This window comes from Aquarana catesbeiana, linkage group LG07, assembly GCF_042186555.1.
Source record: "Aquarana catesbeiana isolate 2022-GZ linkage group LG07, ASM4218655v1, whole genome shotgun sequence".
Lineage (NCBI taxonomy): Eukaryota > Metazoa > Chordata > Amphibia > Anura > Ranidae > Aquarana > Aquarana catesbeiana.
The window spans coordinates 292,436,204-292,459,182 of NC_133330.1; the positions used below are offsets into that span (position 1 = coordinate 292,436,204).

Sequence of the window (22,979 nt, forward strand, 5' to 3'; positions counted from 1 at the left end):
CCACCATTTTAAAACCATCTGTGATCCCGCACACGCGCAAAATGAAGCGCACGACGTTGTGCGCTTCATGTTGCGCATGCATGGCACAACACTACTGGCATCTGTTGGGGGGGGGGGCGGGGGAGAGAGACACTCTTGCAAGATCTCGAGGAGAAGCTTTTTTTTCCCCCAGCAAAGGTGATTTCGTACAGCAAATGCACAAAATGTCATCATGTCATACATGTACTGTATGACAATCTCGCAGTTTAAGTACCAGATTTCCTTGAAGCCAATGGTGATATTGCCTTAGCAGGGGGCATTTGTGCAACTGGGGCTACGTCACCACTGAATTCAGGAAAACCTGGAAGTAAGTAAAGCAGAAGAACATAAAAAAAATGTTTTGCCTTTAGTTATCTTTTAACTTGTATAATAATTACAGTGAACTGACTTTTACATGGGGGGAAAAAATTCAAAAAATGTTATAATATTTTTTGTAATGTTTTTTTTTTCTAGTAAAAACAAAAGATCTATGAAAGAAAACTGTAGATAATAATAAAAGAATAAAAAAAAAAAATGGGGGGGAAAAAGTATAAAATGGCCCACAGGAAAAAAAATAACTGCATATATTATACTTTAGGGAACTGACCCTAAATTCATAAACACAATGGTGTTCTACGCTGAGTGGGTATGAAAAGTATGCAAAGTTCTCTTTCGACATCACATTTCACAGCATGAATTTCTTATTACGAATTACTGGAGATTGTGAAAACGCGATATGACACAATTCTTATTAGCAATTTAAAAGCTGCACTTATTTCACAAGCTTTGTGTGAATTAAATGGAAGAAGTGTAATGGCGGTTCATCAGGAAGGTTCATAATCCACGCAGGTCTGCTTCTAAGACACAAAGGTAGATGTTCTCTGTAGTTAATGAAGTATAAAAAAAAAAAAAAAATCCAGCCATGTTCCATCGGCATGACAACTGGTATGGGCAGGCTAGTCTGGTTTTAGAAGCATGACCTTTATATGGGGGTCTATGGAAAAGGTGAAAAACATAAAAATAGAGGGCTAGCATTTGTATCCAGCTGAATTATTAATTTGACAACTGCATCCTTCTAAACTGTACCTCTAATGTTCGTGGCATCTTCTCTTCTTCTTCTTTTTTTTTTTTTTTTGTAGAATTTTTATTTTGGCATCTTGTTATATGGAATTGTTTGAGCGTATATTCCAGCGATTATGAAAGGATAAATCTGTACTGCTTACATCTTTTATATGAAAAATAAATTGCTATTGCAGGGCTTAAAAAGTGTGTTTATTTTTTTATTTTTTAAGTACTTTTAGCCGCTGATTTAATCACTTACTGGGTATGCAGCTTCGTTAACTTTAATCCTTGCCTATGTTCCACTTCAGGCTGGTTTCCTGTTTCAGGGTGGCTCCTTTCTCTGGCAGCATCCTATGGGGGTCTCCCTTGCATGCAGGGACTAGAGTTCCATCTCCCTACTCTGTGTCCATCAATAGAAATACACAGCCCCATAGCCTGGGATCGCAAGGCCCTCAACTACTCCTCCTGCCCCTCCCCCCTCCTCCTCCTCCTTCTCCCACCTCCTCTTTCCAGACTAACAGACAGACTCCAGACTGCGCTGTTCATGGTTAACTATTTTCTGCGACTGGAAGGTTAGAGAAATGGCTGTAAAGTGCAAGTGCTGGGGTAAGAATTTTAGCAAATCTTTTACTGGGGAAAGTTTATTATATTGTGCTCAATGTGATCTGCTAGATAACCTTGAGGGTTTAATACTACTTTATAGAGTATATATGGTCAAAATGTAAAATCATTATGATTTCCACATTGTATTTAAATTTTTTTTCTAGACTGCTCAAAATTAATTTAAACAAAAAAGGATTTAATATAACTTGTGTTACTAAACCCAGGACCCTGCATTCACTATATCTGGTCTCCCACAGTACACAGAACATGGAAATGCAATACTTTTAGGCTGGGTTCACACCTATGCGAATTAAATGCGGGTTTCCCCACATTTAATTCGCATAGCAGGAGAATGTGACTGGCTCCCTAGGAAGCCGGTTCACATATCTCCGTTGCGGCTGCAGACGCTGTGCGTCTTTGGCTCCGTTTCAGGGCCGAATTCAGGCATAGATTTGGCCCTGAAACGGGGAACAGGGACACACAGCGCTCCTGTGCGATCCGCAGCGGGTTCCAGTGTGAACCGAGCCTTAGTAAAAGCAAACTGCTAAATACCTTTTCTCATCAGAAGTATATAGCAGTCTTGTGACTTCTATCAGTGTCTGTTTAAAACTTGTAGGAGGAGATTTCATTCTGCTTTGACTGTCCTATAAGGCTGCATAACCCCTGGACCTCAGTCTGGACAGTGCTGATTGGCCCTGTGCTGATTAGAAGCCCCCCCCCACCAAAAAAAAAAACCTCTCTAGCAATACACACCAAACTGAGCATGTGCAGCTTGTCCTAGCCTCTGTTCTATCGGGAGATGGTTTGGGGGCTGTGGAAGAAAGGGAGGAACAGAGAAGACAGGGTTCAAACAGCCCTTTTACTCAATGCAGAGGATTAACCCCTTAGGTTCCACAGTGAGTAGAACAAGCATGCTTTACTGCCTATGCAGAATGATTTTACTGTTGTGGGTTTAGTAACACTTTAAGTTTTATTTCACATAAGTTTTATTTCAGAATTCATTTTTCACTTGAAGCCAAACTACAGGCAAAACTTTTGCATTTCTTTTGTATACAGTGGAGAGGGGTTGTAACACAGGTTACATACTAAGAATAACCGTCTAAACTAAAGGGTTAGATTTTTGTTTTAACGTTTGTAGAAATCTTGTTCGTCAAAACATTATTCTTTCTTGCCATTGTTGGATCAACTAATGTCACGGTCAAGTGTCAAGCTCGGAGACCGGTAGCTCTAGCAGTAGAAAGTTTCCCACTGACCAGTAGGATAAGTATCATGGTATTCATGCAGGCTCATCTGAGGTGTGGGGTCTAACACTAACTGGTATTCACCAGAGCTCCTAATGGAGATGGGTTTTGTTGCATGTTAGTACCAGGTCAAGGTCCTCAGGATTGCCCTACAAGGAGTGAGCAAGCCAGGGTCAATTAGCAGATATAGCAGGTAGGGATCAAGCAGAAGAGAAGTCAGTAAAAAAGCCAAAGGTCAGTACCAAGTGGTTGCAGGTTGGGTTCAAGCAGAAGCATATTCAAAGAACAAGCCAAAGGTCGGTAACAAGTGGTAGTGAAGATTAGGACAGCTGCGGGTATGCTGGAGAGGGCACAATAATCTGGCAAACAGTGCAGAGACATAACTTAAATTATGAAGTTCGTGGGAGGAGCAAAGAGTTCAAGGTTCAAGAGAAACAAGTGATAAGGCAAGATTGTCCTAAGAGTTCAGATAGGGAGCTGTCCAGCATCTCAGGTGGCACGGAGAGAAGAGCTACAGCTGGACACCACAGAGGTTGCAGGTTCAGATCCGGAGCCTGACAACTAATTTAATTCGCAAGCCTTTCAAATTTTGCCCAGACCTGCTGCTTGAATGGAAATTGTTGGTTCAAGAAAAATGTTACATCCTGCTCCTTTGAATTTTCTCATCACTGCAGTCGAACATGAATGTCAATTTGACTTCACCAACCATTAGAAAATTAAACGAACATTCCGAAATGAAAAATGTTTGAATAAAATTCCACATGTATATGTCCAGGTTAAGATTCTCTGTGAATTGCTGTCTCAGTGCCAACCTCTATTACTGTGTGTCAAGGAGAAAAGAATTAAGGTGGCACAGGCAGCAAAAAAACCTTGAAAATGGTCTAAACCTTCTTCTACCCTCTGTGGAGGGAGCCATGGTTGCCACCCAGGCTAGACTTCAATCATGTTGCTGTTGTTATTCTCCATTACATGGAGCATGATAGAATTAATAATTTTGCATAAGAAAGATAAGATACTTTTGCTTGCTGTCCAGGTCACAGGAAGTGACCTGGACCAGTGGCAGCTGGTGCTCAAAATTTTTTTGGGGGGGCGCAAACAAACTGAAACATTCAGGAAAAAAACATTAATTGCCGCCACTGTGCCCATCAATTGCCGCCACTGTGCCCATCAATTGCCGCCTCTGTGCCCATCAATTGCCGCCACTGTGCCCATCAATTGCCGCCACTGTGCCCATCAATTGCCACCACTGTGCCCATCAATTACAGCCACTGTGCCCCATCAAATGCAGCCTCACCTGTGCCCCATGAAACGCAGCCTCACCTGTGCCCCATCAAACGCAGCCTCACCTGTGCCCCATCAAACGCAGCCTCACCTGTGCCCCATGAAACGCAGCCTCACTGTGCCCCATCAAACGCAGCCTCACTGTGCCCCATCAAATGCAGCCACTGTACCATATCAAATGCTGCCAGTGTGCCCCCCGCCCGCTGTCTGTACTTATCCTGTCTCGGTGGCGGTGGGACAGCACCTCAAAGTCTTCTCCTGTCCTCTCTTCCCGTCCTCTGCTATGATTGGATGCCTGATAGGCGTCCAATCAGGTGACGGGTAACAGATCCGAGCGCCTGGTTGGCGGAGAGGCGGTTTAGTGTTAGGAAAGCAAATATTCATTTGCTTTTCTAACACAGCTGAGTGACCTGCGAGCACCCAGCATGGCGCTCACAGGTCACCTTTTTTAACGCCTATTAGAGCCTATGGCTCTAATCAGGTGCTTAAGAAAACACCCCCCGCCGCTGTAATTCAGGCGCCAAGCGCCTGAATAGGGGGTGGCAGCGGTGGCCATAGATAGATAGATTCAGGCAGCTCTCTATGGTTTCTGCTGCTCTCTATGGTTACTTTCACTGGCCCTTTCATCACTACAGGATACAGTAGTGACGTAGGGGCCAGCGGATCATACAATGAAGTGCAGCAGGGGATGAGGAATCTGACTGTTCCCAGAGTGTTGGGTTCCTAGTTCCCCTCTACACTTTGATTTGTTCAGGGTCTACAGCCAGTGGTTTCTCCTCACTTCTGCAAAGGTCTATGGCGTGAGCAGCAGGAGATGTGATTCCATGTCTTCTTTGCATGAGGTTCTTTAAATTTAGCTACAGAATCACTTTAAAATGTTGCGTGTTGCTGATGAGGAACATGAAGTGTTGGGGCTACTATTGCTGACTTGTTTTGGAAATGCGAAACAGTCACTATTACTACTATGAGTCAGTGACCTAAATAAATATAGATACAGTATATCAGCTGTGGTAATGTTACCTCTCCTTTGTTGCTCCACAGCACTGTCCAGTAATTTGGGCTTTGTTTTGCACAACGTTTAAGGAGAAAATTGTTCTGGGAGTGCTTTGCCAGCATTGAGAGTACTTGTCACTTATTCAAACTGATCTTGCAGTTACAAGATTTGCATTCCTTTTGTTTCCTCCTTTCTCAGCTAAAGGTTTTTGTGCGTGATCAAAGATTTTGTTTCTTTTTAAAGTAAACCTGTTGATGGACAAATACAGAGACTACCATTGCTCACCTGCAGCAGTTAAACTTGCTGCCTGGCTGTTATTTTAGGCCACTACGGCTGAGTTGCTGACCTAGAGCAGAAATCCTGATCAGTAAAGTCTCAGAGTTCTTATCTGCCACCTGTTACAGGTCAGTGACTCCAAATTTTGAAGTTAGAGAGTTAAAACTACCTTTCTAACATATCAATCTCTTGCCACTTTCCTATCCTTTAACTTGCTAATAAAAGCAGTATGATACCCTACCAGTTGTCTTCTTACTACCATTCCTGGAACCAAGACAGGTTGGGGGGACACATGGCTACTGTCAACCGTCAAGAGCTATGTTCAGACAGACCCACCATTTGTAGGTGAGCTAGGTGTGAATGCCACTCGTGTTATGAGAAGAGGGTGGGAAGAAAGCGGGAGCTACAGAAAAAAAGATAGAAGTATTTAGCTTTGCATCTTCTTCCTTATGTAACATTTTGACAGGCTGTCACACTCCTGGTGGAGAATGCGCTTATAAGGGGGGGCCTCCCTTGGACCTCCAGCTCAAGCTCTCCTGGGCATGAAGTGGCTTAGAGAATAGACAAACCAGAAGCAGCTGGGGCCCTGCCAGTGCAGAGATATCAGTGTCTGATTATGTTTAAGATGGTGGGTACAGAAATTAGGTTTGGCACATGTCAGAGGCAGAATTGGGTTATGGCAAAGTCAAGCAGCAGGGCAAAGTCTGAAAACAAGCCAGGGTCAGCAACAGGCAGGCAGAGACAGCATAAAGACGGCAGGTGAGGACGTATTTCATAATACAGGCTTAGGTCAGTAACAGGCAGAGGATGAAATGGTAGAATCAGCAGCCAAGTTCATAGTCAAAGGTAGGCTAAGGTCAGGGCCTGCATCGGCTAGGCAAAGATATATTTATATATTTATATCTGATCAGCTGTGACCTCAGCCATTTGAGGGCTTGAAAGATTGGTTGAGAGTTGACAAAAGCACGCTGGCAACACTGCAGATAACAAGAGAAATCCCAAGAGAAAAAAAAATACTTTTACAATCCCTGTAATTTCGTCGACTGTTAATTTCGTCGACTAAAATATTTTTGTCAACTAAATGAATACAATTTTAGTCGACTAAAATACAATTAAAACTAAAATGGCATTTTAGTCAAGACTATGGCTAAAACTAAATTTAAATTTTGACGTCAAAATTAACACTGCACTAGCACATATGAATAATAAGGAGGTATCTACTAAGCTGCTAAAAGAAAATAAAAATTAAGAAATGCTCTTCTTATATATATTTTTTTCTTAATATTTAATGTTGGTACGACATTCAGGTAATATGTGCAATTACAGCCAATAGAGTTTACAGGTTTTTTTGTTTTTGTTTTTTATGTATATATTTTTCAGTTGTAATTCTTCCTTTTGTCAAAAAGCAGTATTTTTGTTTGTTTATGAAACTTGGTTTTATTTATAAAGACATTATATATCGCAACTGCTAAATCTGTCTGCAGTGCATATTCAAACCTTAATACCATAACCAATAACATGTTATTAGATTTTTACTCCAGGAGTATATAATGAGTTTGGCAATTCTAAAGAAATGCTTATAGTGGAGTTCCACCCAAAAAAAAAAAAAAAAATCACATTAATGCCCATGAAATAAATTAAAAAAAACAAACATTTGGAGAACCATTTTTTTTTTTAAACTTTTTTATGCCTGTTGCTATGTGGTCCCTCGAAATCTGACTCCTTCAGCGCCTGGGCTCCTGACGTCACTTCCCTCGGCGCCTCCTCTCGCTACTGCTCCTGGGAGCTGGGTCTTTGGCCGTCTTTATCGGTTGGCATGGGATAATGTAACTTTGGGAATGTGCAGGAATGTATTCATTCTGGCACTCTGGTGCTGTGCCGAGAATGTACCTTGAGCTACAGAAGCGCAGCCCCAATGTACATTGTAAAGGAGATTGTGAACAGGAAGGTAAGTTTATTTTATTGCAGAAGAGACAGTACATGTCTCTTCTGTGATAAATGGCCTACCTGCTCTTAATTTGTTGTTTTTACACTTTAGTTCTGCTTTAGGCTTCTGCTCCCTGCTCCACAATTTTGTTTGACTACTGGGTCACAAAAGTGACTTACAATCATTTTTACCAAATTATTCCAACCCTATAATCTGTATGCATTCTGCTGTAGTTAGAGGGTTAAATGACACCTTCATCACATCATAGAAATTAGATGTTGATTAGGGCTGGAAGCTCTATCGAGCTCATGAATATCGGTAGATGAGTAATCATGAGCCAACGAAGCTCATTAATGAAGCTGCTGTTTTTATTAAATGGCACCACAATTGCTACTTTGGCCCCGGAATATATCACATTAACTCTTTCACCCCCTGAAATGGTGATGCTGTGCAGAAGTGTTCTGATTTTTTTTGTGATGTAATACTTAAAGTGGTTTTAAAGGCTAAAGTTTTTTTTACCTTATTGCATTTTCTGCATTAACTTAAAAAAACCTTTCAGTTGCAGCATCCCCCCCCCCCCCCAAAATACTTAACTGAGCCTGATCTCAATCCATCACTGGACTCAGTGAGAGGAGCAGGAGCCGCCAAATCCAGTAATGAAGGAGCAGGGGGAGGGGCTGTGTCACAGTGTGCCACTTGCTGGGGGGGGGGGTACTCAGAAGGCAGAGGAGCCAGGAGTGCTAGCGGGGGACCCTAGAAGACGAGGATCAGTGTATGTGTAGATGTCTATTGTAAATACCTTTTTTTTCTTTTTTCTTTAAGTGATCTATTGACCTCTGTTCTCAGCTACATAAGGGGCTTGTAGAGGTGAGAGTGGAAAAACTACAGTACACTGATCTTCACAGTTAATGGCTCTGCAGAGAGGTGTGTCAGCACAAGTCTGAGCATTAGAGGGCAGACAGGATGTTCTCCCATTACAGTCAGAAAACCGACCATGCTGAGGTGTATCTGTGTTCTCCTGGTCAGTTTGAAATAGGAAAGCAGAGGGGACTGGAAAGATCACTGGTATTTGACACCAAGGAAGCAATACAAAGAGGACAGGATACTTTTTTAACACAAGTACATGGTACAGCAGGCACATAGCAGGAATATGAAATGTTGGGATAACATACTCTTTAAATTCTAAATGACAGAGATGAATTTACTTATCTACATGAAATAAATTGATCTACCGTGTTTCCCAGAAAATAAGACTGGGTCTTATATTAATTTTGGCTACAAAAAAACACACTAGGGCTTATTTTCAGGGGATGTCTTATTTATTTACGGCATGTACAATGATCTTAAAGTGGTTGTAACCCTAAAAAAATAAAAGCATGATAGATTGCACAGTGCCTGTGCTGTGTCATTTATCCCTCTCCTGTGTCCCCTGTCTTCTCAGGTCAGTAGTCAGTATTTTGACATAAAAAAAAGTCTTAAAATCATTATAAAATGTAATGCTCCCCTGGGCGTCACATGATCTCCCTGAGCTCTTCTTCTCTGCTCTGAGATCCCTGCTGACGTCAGCCCGCTCCGTGCACTGAAGTGGGAGGGGCCGTAGACATCAGCCAGGAGGACAGGAGAAGACCTCCGTCAGGTCTGTAAATAAAGTATTTTACATAATACAGTTACAAAGGGAGACACACACACCTTATAGTGGTATAATCGTTCTGCAAAACGGATTAAATCTTTTTTTTTTAATGAACTTTACTAGGGCTTATATTGCAGCCCTCCCTGATAATCACGCCAGGTCCTATTTTCGGGGTAGGGCTTATTTTCGAGGAAACACGGTATCTGTCAAGGGTTTCTTTTAAAATTTTATATTACTATTGGAAATCCATTTCACAATATGGAACAGTTGTCTCCCCCAGCAGGTACACTGTAAGCAACAGCAGAATCTTATATTTGCTGTCTTAGGGGGGGTGCATTTATTAAGTTAGCAGAAGTATGGTCTTACCCGTGGTCCTAATGGTGCTTTTCAAAGAAAACGTTTGTTAAGAAAAGCTATATAAATTTTTTATCACTTGCTTTAAAACTGAAGCAAGAGCAACCACAATGATTTACATGAATGGGATAAAAAAGGTCATGTGTTTGAGCTCTCGTCCTATCACAGTGTTCTCTTCAGTGGTATGCAGAGTACACTAAGGATACCGCAGGTTCCGCACTATGCTCTGCATTTTATGAATGAAGTAAAATGCAGGTACTGTGTGAAGTATTTACTGTAAGGTCCTAAGATGAGCAAACTGAATTTGCTCTGTGTTCTAAATTGGCCCTTTACAGCCCATTTAGATCTATGTGTGTGTGTGTGCTTTTTGTAGCCCTAGGCTGGTGCATTGGCATGCATCAGCATGCATTTCCTTTATGCGTTGACATGCATTTTCAATGTGAATGTAGATTTAAGTTCTTCACGGCATAGTGTGTTACCAACTGTTTTCTTGGTGACTATGGTCCCATCTGCCATTGACAAGATTATCCCGTGTAGTTCTGGGCTGATTCCTCACCGTTTTCATGATCATGGAAACGCCATGAGGTGAGATCTTGCATTGAGTCCCAGATCGAGTGAGATTGACAGTTATTTTGTGTTTCTTCCATTTGTGAATAATCGCACTGTTGTCACCCTCTCACCAAGCTGCTTGGCGATGGTCTTGTAGCCCATTCCAGCCTTTTTGTAGGTCTACAATCTTGTCCCTGACATCCTTGAACAGCTCTTTGGTCCTGGCCATGGTGGAGAGATTGAAATCTGATTGCTTCTGTGGACAGGTGTCTTTTATACTGGTAACAGCTCATTACCTGTATAAAAGACACCTGGAAGCCAGATATCCTGCTGATTGACAGGGGATTGAATACTTATTTCACTCATTAAAATGCAAATCAATTTGTAACTTTTTTGAAATGCGTTTTTCTGGATTTTTTTGTTCTTCTGTCTCTCACTGTTAAAATAAACCTACCATTAAAATTATAGACTGATCATTTCTTTGTCAGTGGCCAAAGGTACAAAATCATCAGGGGATCAAATACTTTTTTCCAACACTGTAGATAACACAGTATGTCAGGACACACAGTGTAGTTCTGCGGTGCTTGGAATGTTGCAAGCTGCATATTATGGGCCTAAAATAAAAATAAACCCAGTCACTAAAATGTCATATATGCTTTAACATGTAATTTGTTCATGAATGAGGCTTGTCATTCCAAGACAGGAACTGTGGTACTGGCAGGATCACCAGAAAAAACAAAAGGGAAATGGGCATAAAAAAAATCTAATACAGCCACCTCATCTAAGAACTGATGAGCTGCAATATAGAAAAAACAAAAGGGAAATGGGCATAAAAAAAATCTAATACAGCCACCTCATCTAAGAACTGATGAGCTGCAATATAGTGTAGTTATGCCCCCGTAGGGGTTGCTGAATATTGTGGTTCACCTGTCACCCTTCCCAGCCCGACATCCATCTCTCAGATACTCGGAGACCTAGAACAGTCCATAAGCTTTGTTTTTTTATGTTTTATTGAGGGGATTGAACTTGGATGGGGAAAGGGAATTTTATGGGATGCCCAGAACAATTCAGTTTAACTTGCTTGGAACTACTATATACACTCCTGTATATACACTCCAGTCTTCTCTCCAGCACAACTCTTGCTTAAGACCTCTTTTCCTTACTCCTCCAGCACTTCACTTGCTGCAGATTCCTGGACCAGCTAGTACCACATGGTTAGACCTGACACTAACTCAGCCAGGCCTCAGTGAACTGCCCTTTGCGGACAGGGGCCTTGGGCCCCTATGATGTAGAAATAGTTCCTGTGCTAACTGTCCTCAACTCGGCTACTGATAAACCCTCTTCAGGCCCTGCCAGCACTTGTGGCTGTAGCTGCCTCTTTCCACTGCCCTTCCCACAGTCCACTCTACTGGTTCTGCACCCATCTCAAACTGCAAACTCCCAATTCTCTCAGGTGTGCCTCCCCAGTCCTCCTGACTGTGCTTCACACACCAGCTCTCCCTGCTCTGACCAGTTGTCCTCCCTGGAGTCTCTTAGCAGTTCTCTCTCTCCTCTCTCCTCTCTCTGTCTCTTTGTCTCTCTGTCCTCTCCTTGCTCTCTTATGTGCCTCTCCTCCTAGGATCTCTTCTCCTCCTGGCTGCACCCAAGTCCAGGCCCAAGGTCACCCCCCCCCCCCAGACTGTGGAGCTCCATGTGGGCCCTGACAGCCTCCACACTCTCACTCCAGATTTTCCACTTGTGAACTCCTCCCCGGCTGGGTTACACCGAGTATTTAAGGAGGCCTGTCCCCTGCCAATCCAAGTTGGGGATTGGTCAAGGCTCTTCAGAATACCCTAGACGGCTCCACCTCTCCCCCTCTCTTTCTAGCACCTTCTAGAAGGAAGAGGGAGACGACAGTGATGCTACCAATGAGTCACCCAGCCCTGCCCTGAGCCACTCTCAGCCCAGAATGAAAAGAAACAGGCCTAGCCACCAGCTAGGCCTGCCTAAATTTTCCTACTCTATGAAAAAAATCGAATCTCTAGCACAGGGGTCTCAAACGGGCGGCCCTCCAGCTGTTGTGAAACTACAAGTCCCATGAGGCATTGCAAGGCTGACCGTTACAAGCATGACTCACTCAGGCAAAGGCATAATGGGACTTGTAGTTCTGCAACAGATAGAGGGCCACCAGTTTGAGACCCCTGCTATAGCACCTACCTAACTAGAGGGTGCTACAATAGTAAATCTTTGTTCTTGGGTTTATATATACTTTTAATGTTTGCCACTTCCTAAACATGAATGTCAACTGGTTTCCAAATGTTGCAGTAACAATACCTTCATATGTGGTTTTACCAGAATTGGCAATATTCACTTCAGTATGCCTTTGAGATGGTAGAATAATAGAAGGTATTCCAATGTTTTTGTATAGATGTAGCTGGGCCGTGTAGCGCATTCCTCTCACTCCTGTGTGGAGATCTGCACCCTACGTGAGGAATGTCTTGGCATGCTTCAGTTACTTTGTTTAGCCCTCCCTTTAAACCTCACCTCTCATTGCAACTTGCATTTTCTGTAGTTGTTGCTTTCTGTGTGGAATTCATAGTTCCCCAGCCTGTGATTTCTGACTTTGTGTGTTGCAGATGGCCTCAGCCACAGATGCGAGATATGGACATAGAGATGTCTCAGACCAAAACTTTGACTACATGTTTAAACTTCTGATCATTGGGAACAGCAGCGTGGGGAAGACCTCCTTTCTTTTCCGGTATGCCGATGATACGTTCACATCTGCCTTTGTTAGCACGGTGGGAATTGACTTTAAGGTGAAGACCGTTTACCGAAATGACAAGAGGGTGAAGCTGCAGATTTGGGTAAGGATATGTTTTTTTAATGCATTTATACCTCAATCTTTTTCTTTTATGTAAAGAATTGGGAAAATAACCTCTGTCAGGTTTTACTGCTTTGCGGGGCTTCCTTAGAGCTTTTTCCCTTTGTTTCCTTTTCTGTAGATAGTGTTTTAGCAGGCAGAAAGTGAGGGAAAATCTGCAACAGGGTAACGGATAACAACGAAAAGCTGACAGGGGTTCTAGCATTTACATACCTAAAGCCTAAGTTTACCTTAAATAAAAAATCAGCACAAGGGACATTACATGCCTTCATTGAGATGTGTCCATTGTGCTGCTGTGTCCTCCTTCCTCCAATGTCCCAGATCCCCCTCACTGCTGCAATCTTCCATTGCAGCAGAGATTAATAGAACCAGGGGGTTCAAGAGTGCCCAACTATATCCGCCCTTTCTACCCAGCTGCTCTAGTCATAGAAGTCGGTGCCTAAGCATCTATGTATGAAATGCAATCTATGAATAGGGGGGCAGACCTATCATTCATCTGCCCGTCCTCCATTCATAGGTCAGGTTTAATTCATAGAAGCTATAATAATAGCTTCTATGAATGGAGCAGCTCGGTGGAACAGGTGAGCATACTGGTGCACTCTTGATGAGTACCTGTCACAGCCACTTAGTTCTGTTAACCCCCTGCTGCACCAGAATATTACGGTGGTGGGGGTCATCAGAAGACTTCAGCAAAAGGAGGACACAGCAGCACAATTGACACATCTCAATGAAGGTATGCAATGTCCCTTGTGCTCATTTATTTTGTTTTAGGTAATATTAGGATTTAAAGTTTATCGAACAGCAAAACATATTTTTTTCATGAATAGATTAGGGGAGGGTAAAAACCACAGTAATTTTTTTTTTGTGCCATCTGTGTCTTTCCATTCACTTCCTGTCCTGTAGACTAAATGGGAAGTGAGCAGATATCTTTCCAATGTAAGGAAAATCCCCTCTTACATGTCATGGGAAGTGTTCGTGTTCACATTGAAAGACTTGAAATTGAAATAGTTTTTTATCCCAACTCAAAATTTTGTATTTACATTTGATCCCGCTGAAAATGGTGGTCAAAAAAATTCTGAATGTCGCTGGAAATCCATATCATGTTGTATAGGTTGTGGGGAGGTGTATAGTCCCAAAGCAGGGTGCAAAATCAAACATATCGTCAAACGATCAAAAGAGAATTACTGTTCATACGGATGGAGGCCCATCAATAGACACACAACGCAGAGCCAAGGACAGGCGCAGACCAAGCAGAGGAACCGTGCTCAAAAGGACCAGCCCAGGACACAGATGATATACATGAGGGAGAAGTAATAAGACTCACAGCCCCTGATATCTCCACTGTTCTATACAAGAAATGCACTATAGGGGTATCTTACACCCACCTAACAACTGTCCCTGAGCCACCCACCATCAAATCATTCCCTGCATCTATTACCTTTTGTACCACCACCCCCTCCCTTTAGAATGTAAGCTCTACGAGCAGGGCCCACCTGTATTGAACTGTATTGTAATTGTGCTGTCCCCCCTCTACATTGTAAAGCACTGCATGAACTGTTGGCGCTATATAAATCGTGTATAAAAATAATAATAGGGGTAGGAAGGACCCACCCGTATGAGCAGTAATTCTCTTTTGATCGTTTGATAAATTGGATTTTGCAACCCCTGAAGAAGCTCAATATGTGAAACGCGTTGGCACTATACACCTCCCCACAATCTATACAACATGACATGTATTTCCAGAAAAATTGAAGTATCTCATCTGGGGAAGGTGTATGGGGGGGGGGGGGGTTGATTTTTTTGTTATATTCATTCAAACAGTTTTTAATCCTGGGTTGTTTAACCCTTTCTTTTAATATTATGATATAATAAAAAAAAAAATTATTTTATACATGTTCTTTATGTGTGTTTTTTCCTGAGGGTAGTATATATGCACCTTTTAGGCTGGATTTACACTGCCGCATAGAGTGGCTCACAGCAGGGGTCCAGGGCGTTCAGTTTCAGGTCCGATTTCAGTCCCAATTTTTGGTTGAATTCGGACCTGTAATGGACCAGAAGACGCACAGGACTGTGCAATTCAGACTGGAGATGTGTGAAACGGCTCCATAGAGAGCCAGTCACAATCTCTGGAAATGCAAATTGGATGCGGAGAAAGCCGCATTCAATTCGCAATAGTGTGAACCCAGCCTCCAAGTCCCATGTATTCAACTATTTTTGTACACAATTGGGAATATTATTATATCTCCTTAATTGGGACACAGACAGCAATAAAAAGCAGACAAGGGTTTCATCCCTTCACCACTCTATTCAAATCTTTTACAGTAGTTATACTATAACTTAAAGCATTTTACTTATCTGTGTTGCTGTTGATTTTTGTCCTGGGGACAACTTTTTTTTAAGACAGGAAGTAAATCTCTTCAGCAGAGCCTACAATGGAAGTAAAACCTGACAGGGCTTCTAGTCTTTCTCTATCAAAACCAACAACGAAAAGGAATTTTAGCTACAGATACACTTTATCAAAACTACCATAATAGACTGTCGTTCAGTTTTGCATTTCTAATGTACTATTGTAAATGGAAGCGGAAAATGTGAGATGAATTTAGGCTACTGTTATGGACCTTTTCCTATGAAAATGCTAGTTTTGCCTGGCCAACAAGCTGAGAATTTATCTTCAAAACAATTCTGAGTCATTCACTTGAAACAAGTACAAAGACAGTATGAAACGACTTTTATGGCTTTCATTTGCCGCATATGTGTACCGGGTTTGTGACTAAGAACTGATGTAGCCAGACATAGCCAAGTAACATTTTTCTAAAGAGCTTTGGGTGCTTGGCCTTCTTTTCTTTTTCTTTCTGACATTGGTCACCTGGACAGGAAGTGTTTCCATTTGTGTGTCATCAGTGGGATTAAAAAAGCAATTGCAACCTCACAGCACCCTTCTCTGTACATATGAGCAGTTTTTTATGGCCTATGTGTACTGTGTATCTTACGAATCATATCCACTGTTTCCTTACCCTAAACCTTTTACAAAACTTAATTTTACATTTTACCATTATTCACAATTAATACTTCTAGCACTTGGCAAAAAACAAAAATGCGACATACAAAGTTGATCAGATCATTGTTGTGGTCCGTGTAGGGGCCCTGTGCTTAAAAACCCAGTATGTGTTTTGCAAAAAATTATTTATTTTTCCTCAAAAAAGGATTTTATGGAGATTTAAACATGAGAAAACAACCAAGCAATACAAGTTTTATTAATAATTTTTGTCATGTTCATACAGTCAATATCGCAATATCCAAAGGTCATAACACAGAATATCGACCCCCTCCTCCCAATCCCTCCATGGTGCACAGTAATTACAACTTTACAATACTACGCATACAGTCAAACCAACCCTACGCTATACTGACGGGTGAATTTAAAGAAGTAATCTAACCACTGGGGATAGTCCAGGGGTATTTAACCATGAGGACCATAACGCCTCAAATTTACTAGGTCGGCCCAGATGTTGGAAAATATACTTGCCCAAGCGCAGGGTGACTCCCATTCCTTCAGAGTAGGAGGCTCTGTCGCCTTCCATCACCTAAGGACGAATAGACGAGCCTGAAAGAGAACCCTTGCAATCGCCTGTTTGGGGTTATCTTCAATGGGCAGGCCATCAAGGATTCCCAATATACACAATTTGGGATCATTGGGAATACCTTGTTAATGGTTGGGATGACCCCTGTCCAGTATAGGTGGAGCTTTGGGCAGCACCATAGGCAAAGACTAATTTTAATGTGTTTTTAGTGTGTTTTTTATTTATTTATTTTGGGATTCCTGACTCCCAGCATACACTTGTGAAATTTGGACAAGTGACTCCAAAAACGTACCAAAAAACACACAGCGGGTGTTTTCCCTATGAGCACCACGCATTGATTTCTGCATATTTTATGTATTTTTGAAGCAGGACACCAAAGATGCTGCATGCAGGACTTTTCAAAATGCACTGCACCCGCAGTGTACTGATATGAAGAGTTGCATAGGATTTAAAAAATATTTTCATTGTGTTTTTAATGCGCTTTAAAGCTGCCTTTTAGAGCAGCAAAAGCGCATCAGTGTGAAAGGGGCCTGATGGGTTGCTAAAGAATAGGGTGGCTTTATAGCTGAACTCCATCTTTTGTTATACTTTACAGTTTGTTTGGGTCAGCTTGGCCCAAACAAACTATGTCCCTCACTAACATGTGAGGCCGCTGGATGTGCAGTATAAACTGTATTGAGCTGCGGCTACATGCAGCATACCACACTGTGTTCTGGGTTCGAGCCGAGACTTCCAGTCTCGTACCCGGAAAAGCGGCGGGCTAATGATGTCACAACCTCTGATGCCTGTCAGAGGAAGCTTTGTATTCATTGATAGAATACATCGCTTTCTGTGAATGGCTGATCGCCGCTGTTCTGCCATTACTAGTATAAAAAAATAAATAAGTTCATAATTTTATACTATAATTTGTAGACGCTATAACGTTCGCGTAAACCAATCAATATAACGTTTATCGGGTTTTTTTTTTTTTTTTTTTTAGCAAAAACATGTAGCAGAATACATATTAGCCTAAATTTATGAAGCAGTTTTTTTTTTTAATTTTTTTTTTTTATAGTGCAAAAAATAAAAAATGCAGTGGAGATCAAATACCACCAAAAGGAAAAAAAGGACACAAATGTATTTGGGTATAGCGTTGCATGACCGTGCAATTGTCAGTTGAAGTAATGCAGTGCCATATCGCAAAAAGATGGCTTGTTAACAAGGGGGGGAAATCTTCCGGAGATGAAGTGACAGTTAGCATTCCCATTAAACGTGGTTTCCTGTTGTCCTTTCTGGAACTGAAGTTTCCTGTAAAGGCTTCAACAATGTTTAAGGCTTGCTGAGAGCTTGGCAAATACTTTCTACTGAAGCCCATATGTACAAGGCGTAGAAGATATGAGTGTGAGCTTGGCAGCAAAAATAAAAAACTGAGGATCCAGTATTGGCTCGGTTTGCCCTTTAACTCCTCTATAGTAGGCAAGTATGGTGACCATGTGCCTCACATTGTATATATGGAGGATGTCCTGTGACTGAACCTGTAAAAAAAATGTATGGCTGAGGCCTGGTTAATCATCAATTCCTTTTTTAACCCCTTGTGGGGCCAAGCACGCACCAGCCTGTAAAGAGCTGGTTAGATCTTCTATGTTTACACTTTGCTGAACGTCCTGTAGCATCTGTTTTATTTCTACTCCAGGCATGTTATGTCAGATTGGACTTGGTTGAAGAAGCTGTGTTTGCCTTATTTAGGCCGTGAACTTCTGCTCAGATCTGCTGACTTCACTAAAACTGAGATGTATCCTTGTCAAAGGCGAGTTCACAGCACAAGGTTTTTCTAATAATTCCTATGACCTAATACCATGCATTCACTTCAGATACAATGTGCTGGGGTTGTACAGTGGATTTGTACTTGCTGACCTGCATTTTCCTATTTACAGCTCATCTCTAGTCAAAAAATGTTTTCAGTATTGGATAGAGTAGTAGGAAAAGCTTTTTGGTGACCATTGTGACTGGAAAAGAAAAATAAGAAATCCAAAATTGTATAACTGTAACTGTAGAAGGAGGTAAGGGGAAATCTTGCAGTGTGAACAGGGAATAGCTAAGTAGGGATTTTCCCCTCCCTATCAAAATATTTCCTCTCACTTCCCGTTGTGCCTCACTGACAGGAAGGCAAAATCTCTTCAGCAGGACTCAAAGCAAAAAAAACAAAGATAAAAAAAATGACAGGGTTTTGAAGATGAATTCCAGGTATGGACATTTTAGCTTGGACCAATTTACTATGTATATACCATACTTGGCTGATCTTCCTGGAAGCTGAAAATCACTGAAGTAGATACCACTATTCAAGTCCTCTCCACTTGCTTCTGGGTCCACTCAGCATGAGCGCCATTCAGAGAATGCATTGCATTATTCTCTGATTGGACAAGATGGAGAGAGTTAAGTCATCACCCTGCCTCTCTACCTTGTCCAATCAGAGAATGCTTTGCATTCATTCCTAAAATGCTAAACATTCTCTGAATGGCAACCATGCTGAGTGGCCGACCTCTTGTATTCACAATGCATCAGGCCAGCCACTCAGCACGGGATGCGGATCAAGTGGACATCACTGGAGTAGTGATGTCTACTTCAGTGATTTCCATCTTCAGTGGGGCATCAGCCAGGTAATTCACATACATAGATGCATTGGTCTAAGGTGGACCAATGTAATGTGTATAAAATATCCATACTTGGCAACCCTTTCTCATTCAGTAGGCTTATGGGACTCTTCCTGTAGGAGATGGACCCTTTGCTCCCCCTATATCCCAATCGCCCCCCTCTTTAACAACCCCTTGTTTCATCCCAGGCCAACAATCTCATCAGTTTCGATGATGGAAGGATAATGGACTATTTCGGGTAGGGGCATATGCCCCCCTCTCCATATTTTTTGCAGAATTTGGAAATGCCACCCTCTGATTCATCCACAACAAATTTTTCATTACTTACTCTCTTAGAAAACTGAGTGCTGATCTTGCAACGCAAATGGTGTTTGAGAATAGAATGTTTGCAAGCCACATTGCAACGGGTTGTATTTCAATGCTGTACATACTGTTTGTTGCCCCATCCTCCAAATTGCCCTATCACTTGGCATGGGAGAAGGATCTTAACTAAGTCCACCAATGATGCGGATTTGTAGACCTGAAAAGCTCGTATACATAAGGGTATTATGAATGTAGCACTGGTAGAGGGGAGCTATAACATTTACTCCAGGTGGTATTTAGTTCCAGAACGCCTATCAAAAATGTTAAAGGTTCTTCATCTTCGTGCTTTCAGGGGTTGTGGGCAGATGGGGACACCCCTTCATATATGGTGGACATGCCCTAAGGTTAGATGATTTTGAGGACATGTCCACTCTTTGATATATTCAGTTACATTGGTTAATATTGTTGGGGACACTCGGAGTGTGCTGTTGAACATGCCAGTAGATAACATTCCAAGACATAGCAGATCCTGATTTACTTTATATTTTTAGCGGCCAAAATAGCCATTGCAACAGCTTGGAAGAGCCCTGTAATCGACTTGGTCCTGTTGAAGCAAAAGTTGACCTTGATTATGCTTTAAAAAAATATTGTGAGCATCCTATGGGATAAACAAGCACTGTTTGATAAGATATGGAAGCCCTGGCTTTCTTATTTACAAGTAACGGATGTTTAATGGCAATACGTGGTCGGTGGGGAGCTTCTGGATGGACAGGATTTTTATCTTTTCTCTTTCAATTCCCTTTTCTCCTCTCCCCCTTGTCTTTTTTTTTTCTCTCTCCTCTCCTCTTTTTCTACTTTCTTTTTATTTATCAACAAAGCTGCTTATTGTGTAGTCCTATTGATACACCTTTTTGATGGATGAATATCCTCGCTTTAGGTACACATGTTAGGGCAGCCATTCACAAAAACTACCACTATCTGAGCATGGCGTCATGGTTAGCTGCTCCGACTAGACAACTTTATGTTTCTTTAGCATATTTTGTCTATTGTTTTCCTTTTATATTTTGTCCATTGCACTATCGATAAGTTTAAAAACATGGGAGATTTTTGTATACCTTCAATCTATTTTTTTGATACTGGGCGTACAGTAAGTGCTGCTTATCCGTAACAATTTCAGGGTGCTTTTTCTTTTCCAGTTCTCCTAACTATATTTCTAGAATGTGCTGGCTGTATGTAATGATATTACAGTTGGTTTCCTATTTTGTAGCTCTTTATGATATTTTTCTGTTGGAAAAAAAACAAAGGTTTAGTTTTAACTAAATCTATTGAAACAGAAAATATCCATAAACCTTCCCTACTCTATCTAACCTAAAAAATTTAAAATAGAGAAACTTTAATTGATACCTCCTCATTAAAATAAATTAAGTCTGCCATTGATGATTCCCATCAAAGCTAGTTGCCTGGCCGTGTCTGGCTTGAATACTTTGACTTTCCAGATCTGTATGCTTATTTGTGTCTCTGAGTAAATTCTGAACTCCTGACTGGCATACTTGTTCTCAAAGGACTTGGAAGGCATTGAAGTCATTGTATTAGCATGAGAGCCAAGGAACTTCACTATAGACTTTTTAAAGCTGAACTCCAGGCAATCTGATAGATAAACAGTGGAACTTCTTATAGGGGTATCTGTATTACTAACCAAAGGATTTGTATTTCTGTTCATCCAGTTCTGATATTTACAGAGCTCTGGTACACAGCACAGCCCTCTCTGAGAAAAGAACCGCCTTTGCTCTTCTTCAGTTAAAGTAGCAAGGTGTACTCTGCAAGTGCAGTTGCTCCAGAGCTTGGCAAATGAGGGAAGGCTCTGCAAAATTCCGTCATCCGATCACGTGTAAGCAAAAATGCTGTTTTGTTTTTTTTTCCTTGCATGTGATTGGGTATTCTTTGCAAACTGAAACTTCATCTCATTTACTAAGCTCTAAAGCAACTGCACTTGCAAACTGCACAGTCTATTTGCCTTTAGTAAATCCACCCCATTGTCTGTATATGGAGCAGTGAAAGCAAGAAAGCAAATGCCAAATTTGACATATTGCCTAAATTCAGACAATTAGCTTTACTTTGATTATGGCACAGATTTGTGAATCATCTGCTAGTATTTACTTCAGCTAACTGCATAGTTTATTATTTTAATCCTTACGTTTGGAGAACTATGACCACGTTTGCCTCCTGCCTTGCTGATACCGGTATATGGAATGGGTTATGCATAGCTCCCAACTGTCCCTGATTTGGAGCAATGCCCCTCTGTCCCTCTTTGCCCCTCATTTGTCCCTCATTTTGGTCTGATCCATATAGTTGTATCTAAAATGCACATTTTATCTTTCAAAATTGTTTCCCAATGCTAAACCTTTCATCCAATTTCTAAATTGCTGCATTTGTAAATTTAAAAGCCAATATAAAGGAATAGGAGTGGTAAAAAAAAGTCCTTGCAGATTTAATTAACCTTTTATTGGGTTATTCTCCTTTAAGGGTGTGTGTCAGGGGGCGTGTCTTATGCCTACATACGTTTGCAAGTAGGTGTACCTCATTCCCATCTCAAAATGTTGGGAGGTATGGGTTATGTTCAATATGTCATCCTTCATTGTATTGCCCACAATGTGGAGTTTAATGGTGTGCTGCTTCAGATACACTTTTTGCTGCCTGCAATTTGTGTTTTTATTTTGTAATATGCTTAAATTCACACTTCTACAGTTATAAAGAGACATTCTGCATTGCAAAAGTTTCCCCAGTCTCCCCATATGCTTGGAAACAATGCTACTTGATGGCCAGCAATGGCAGTATGTGGGGTTGAAAGTGGTGATTCGGGTCCTAGAGACTGCTGTTGTGTTTTTTTGTTTTTTTTAATTTAATGAAGACCTCCATTGTAGTTAATGGTGACCTCTCCTTTCAGAAAAGAAGAATTTTGAAACACACCCAAATGCAATCCATGTATTTAAAGCAAACCTGTCAAGGCAACAAGTTTGCTTTTATGTCCCCAGGTCTGTATTATGGGCATTTGTCCTTGAACGCACGGGGCCCTAAACACGAGCACCACTCAGTTCAGCAATCAGCTCTGTCCAGCCGCAGCCTGCTATAGACTTTGACATGGTGCAGGCGGCGTGGCTAACACTACACTTGTCCCTCCTGGAAGCACTAAAATGCCAGGAGGGATGCACACAAGCTAGAAGACCTTGTGTCCATGGAGCTTATGTGACAGCCCTTGGAAAAATCCTTAAGAACGTGTGCTGTTACATGAGAGGAAGGAAAATTATGTACATGCTCTTTCATTCCTTGAAGTACTGAGTATTTTCTTCGCACTATCACACTATTGATTTCTTATGATGTTATCTGGCTATTTCTGAAACATTTAATCTGACCCGTAATATGGATCCTGTATGTGCAGATTATACCCTGAAGGGGTTAATGATGAAAATTCTGTTTAATAAAAGAACTTCATGTCTTAAAATAAAGTAACGTGTTATCGAATTCTGCCATTTTGCAGTCCTTAATGACTATACATTATCTCAGGCATATAATGAGCATTGTGATTAAGCCTGGGATCACCCGGATCCTCACCTCTGCCTTCCAGTGAGGGGGTGTCTACTCTGCCATTATTGCATCACGCTTATCTAATCAT

General features: G+C 41.5%; 1 protein-coding gene across 2 annotated transcripts in view; it reads left to right on the forward strand.

Moving 5' to 3' along the window:
- RAB3B (RAB3B, member RAS oncogene family) overlaps window positions 1-22,979 on the forward strand; it is a 227,814-nt gene that overhangs the window by 96,879 nt on the left and 107,956 nt on the right. For both annotated transcript variants that reach the window (XM_073593539.1, XM_073593538.1), the window contains exon 2: window positions 12,551-12,778. In XM_073593539.1, the coding sequence (XP_073449640.1) occupies window positions 12,551-12,778 (228 nt within the window). The remainder of the gene's footprint in view (window positions 1-12,550; window positions 12,779-22,979) is intronic.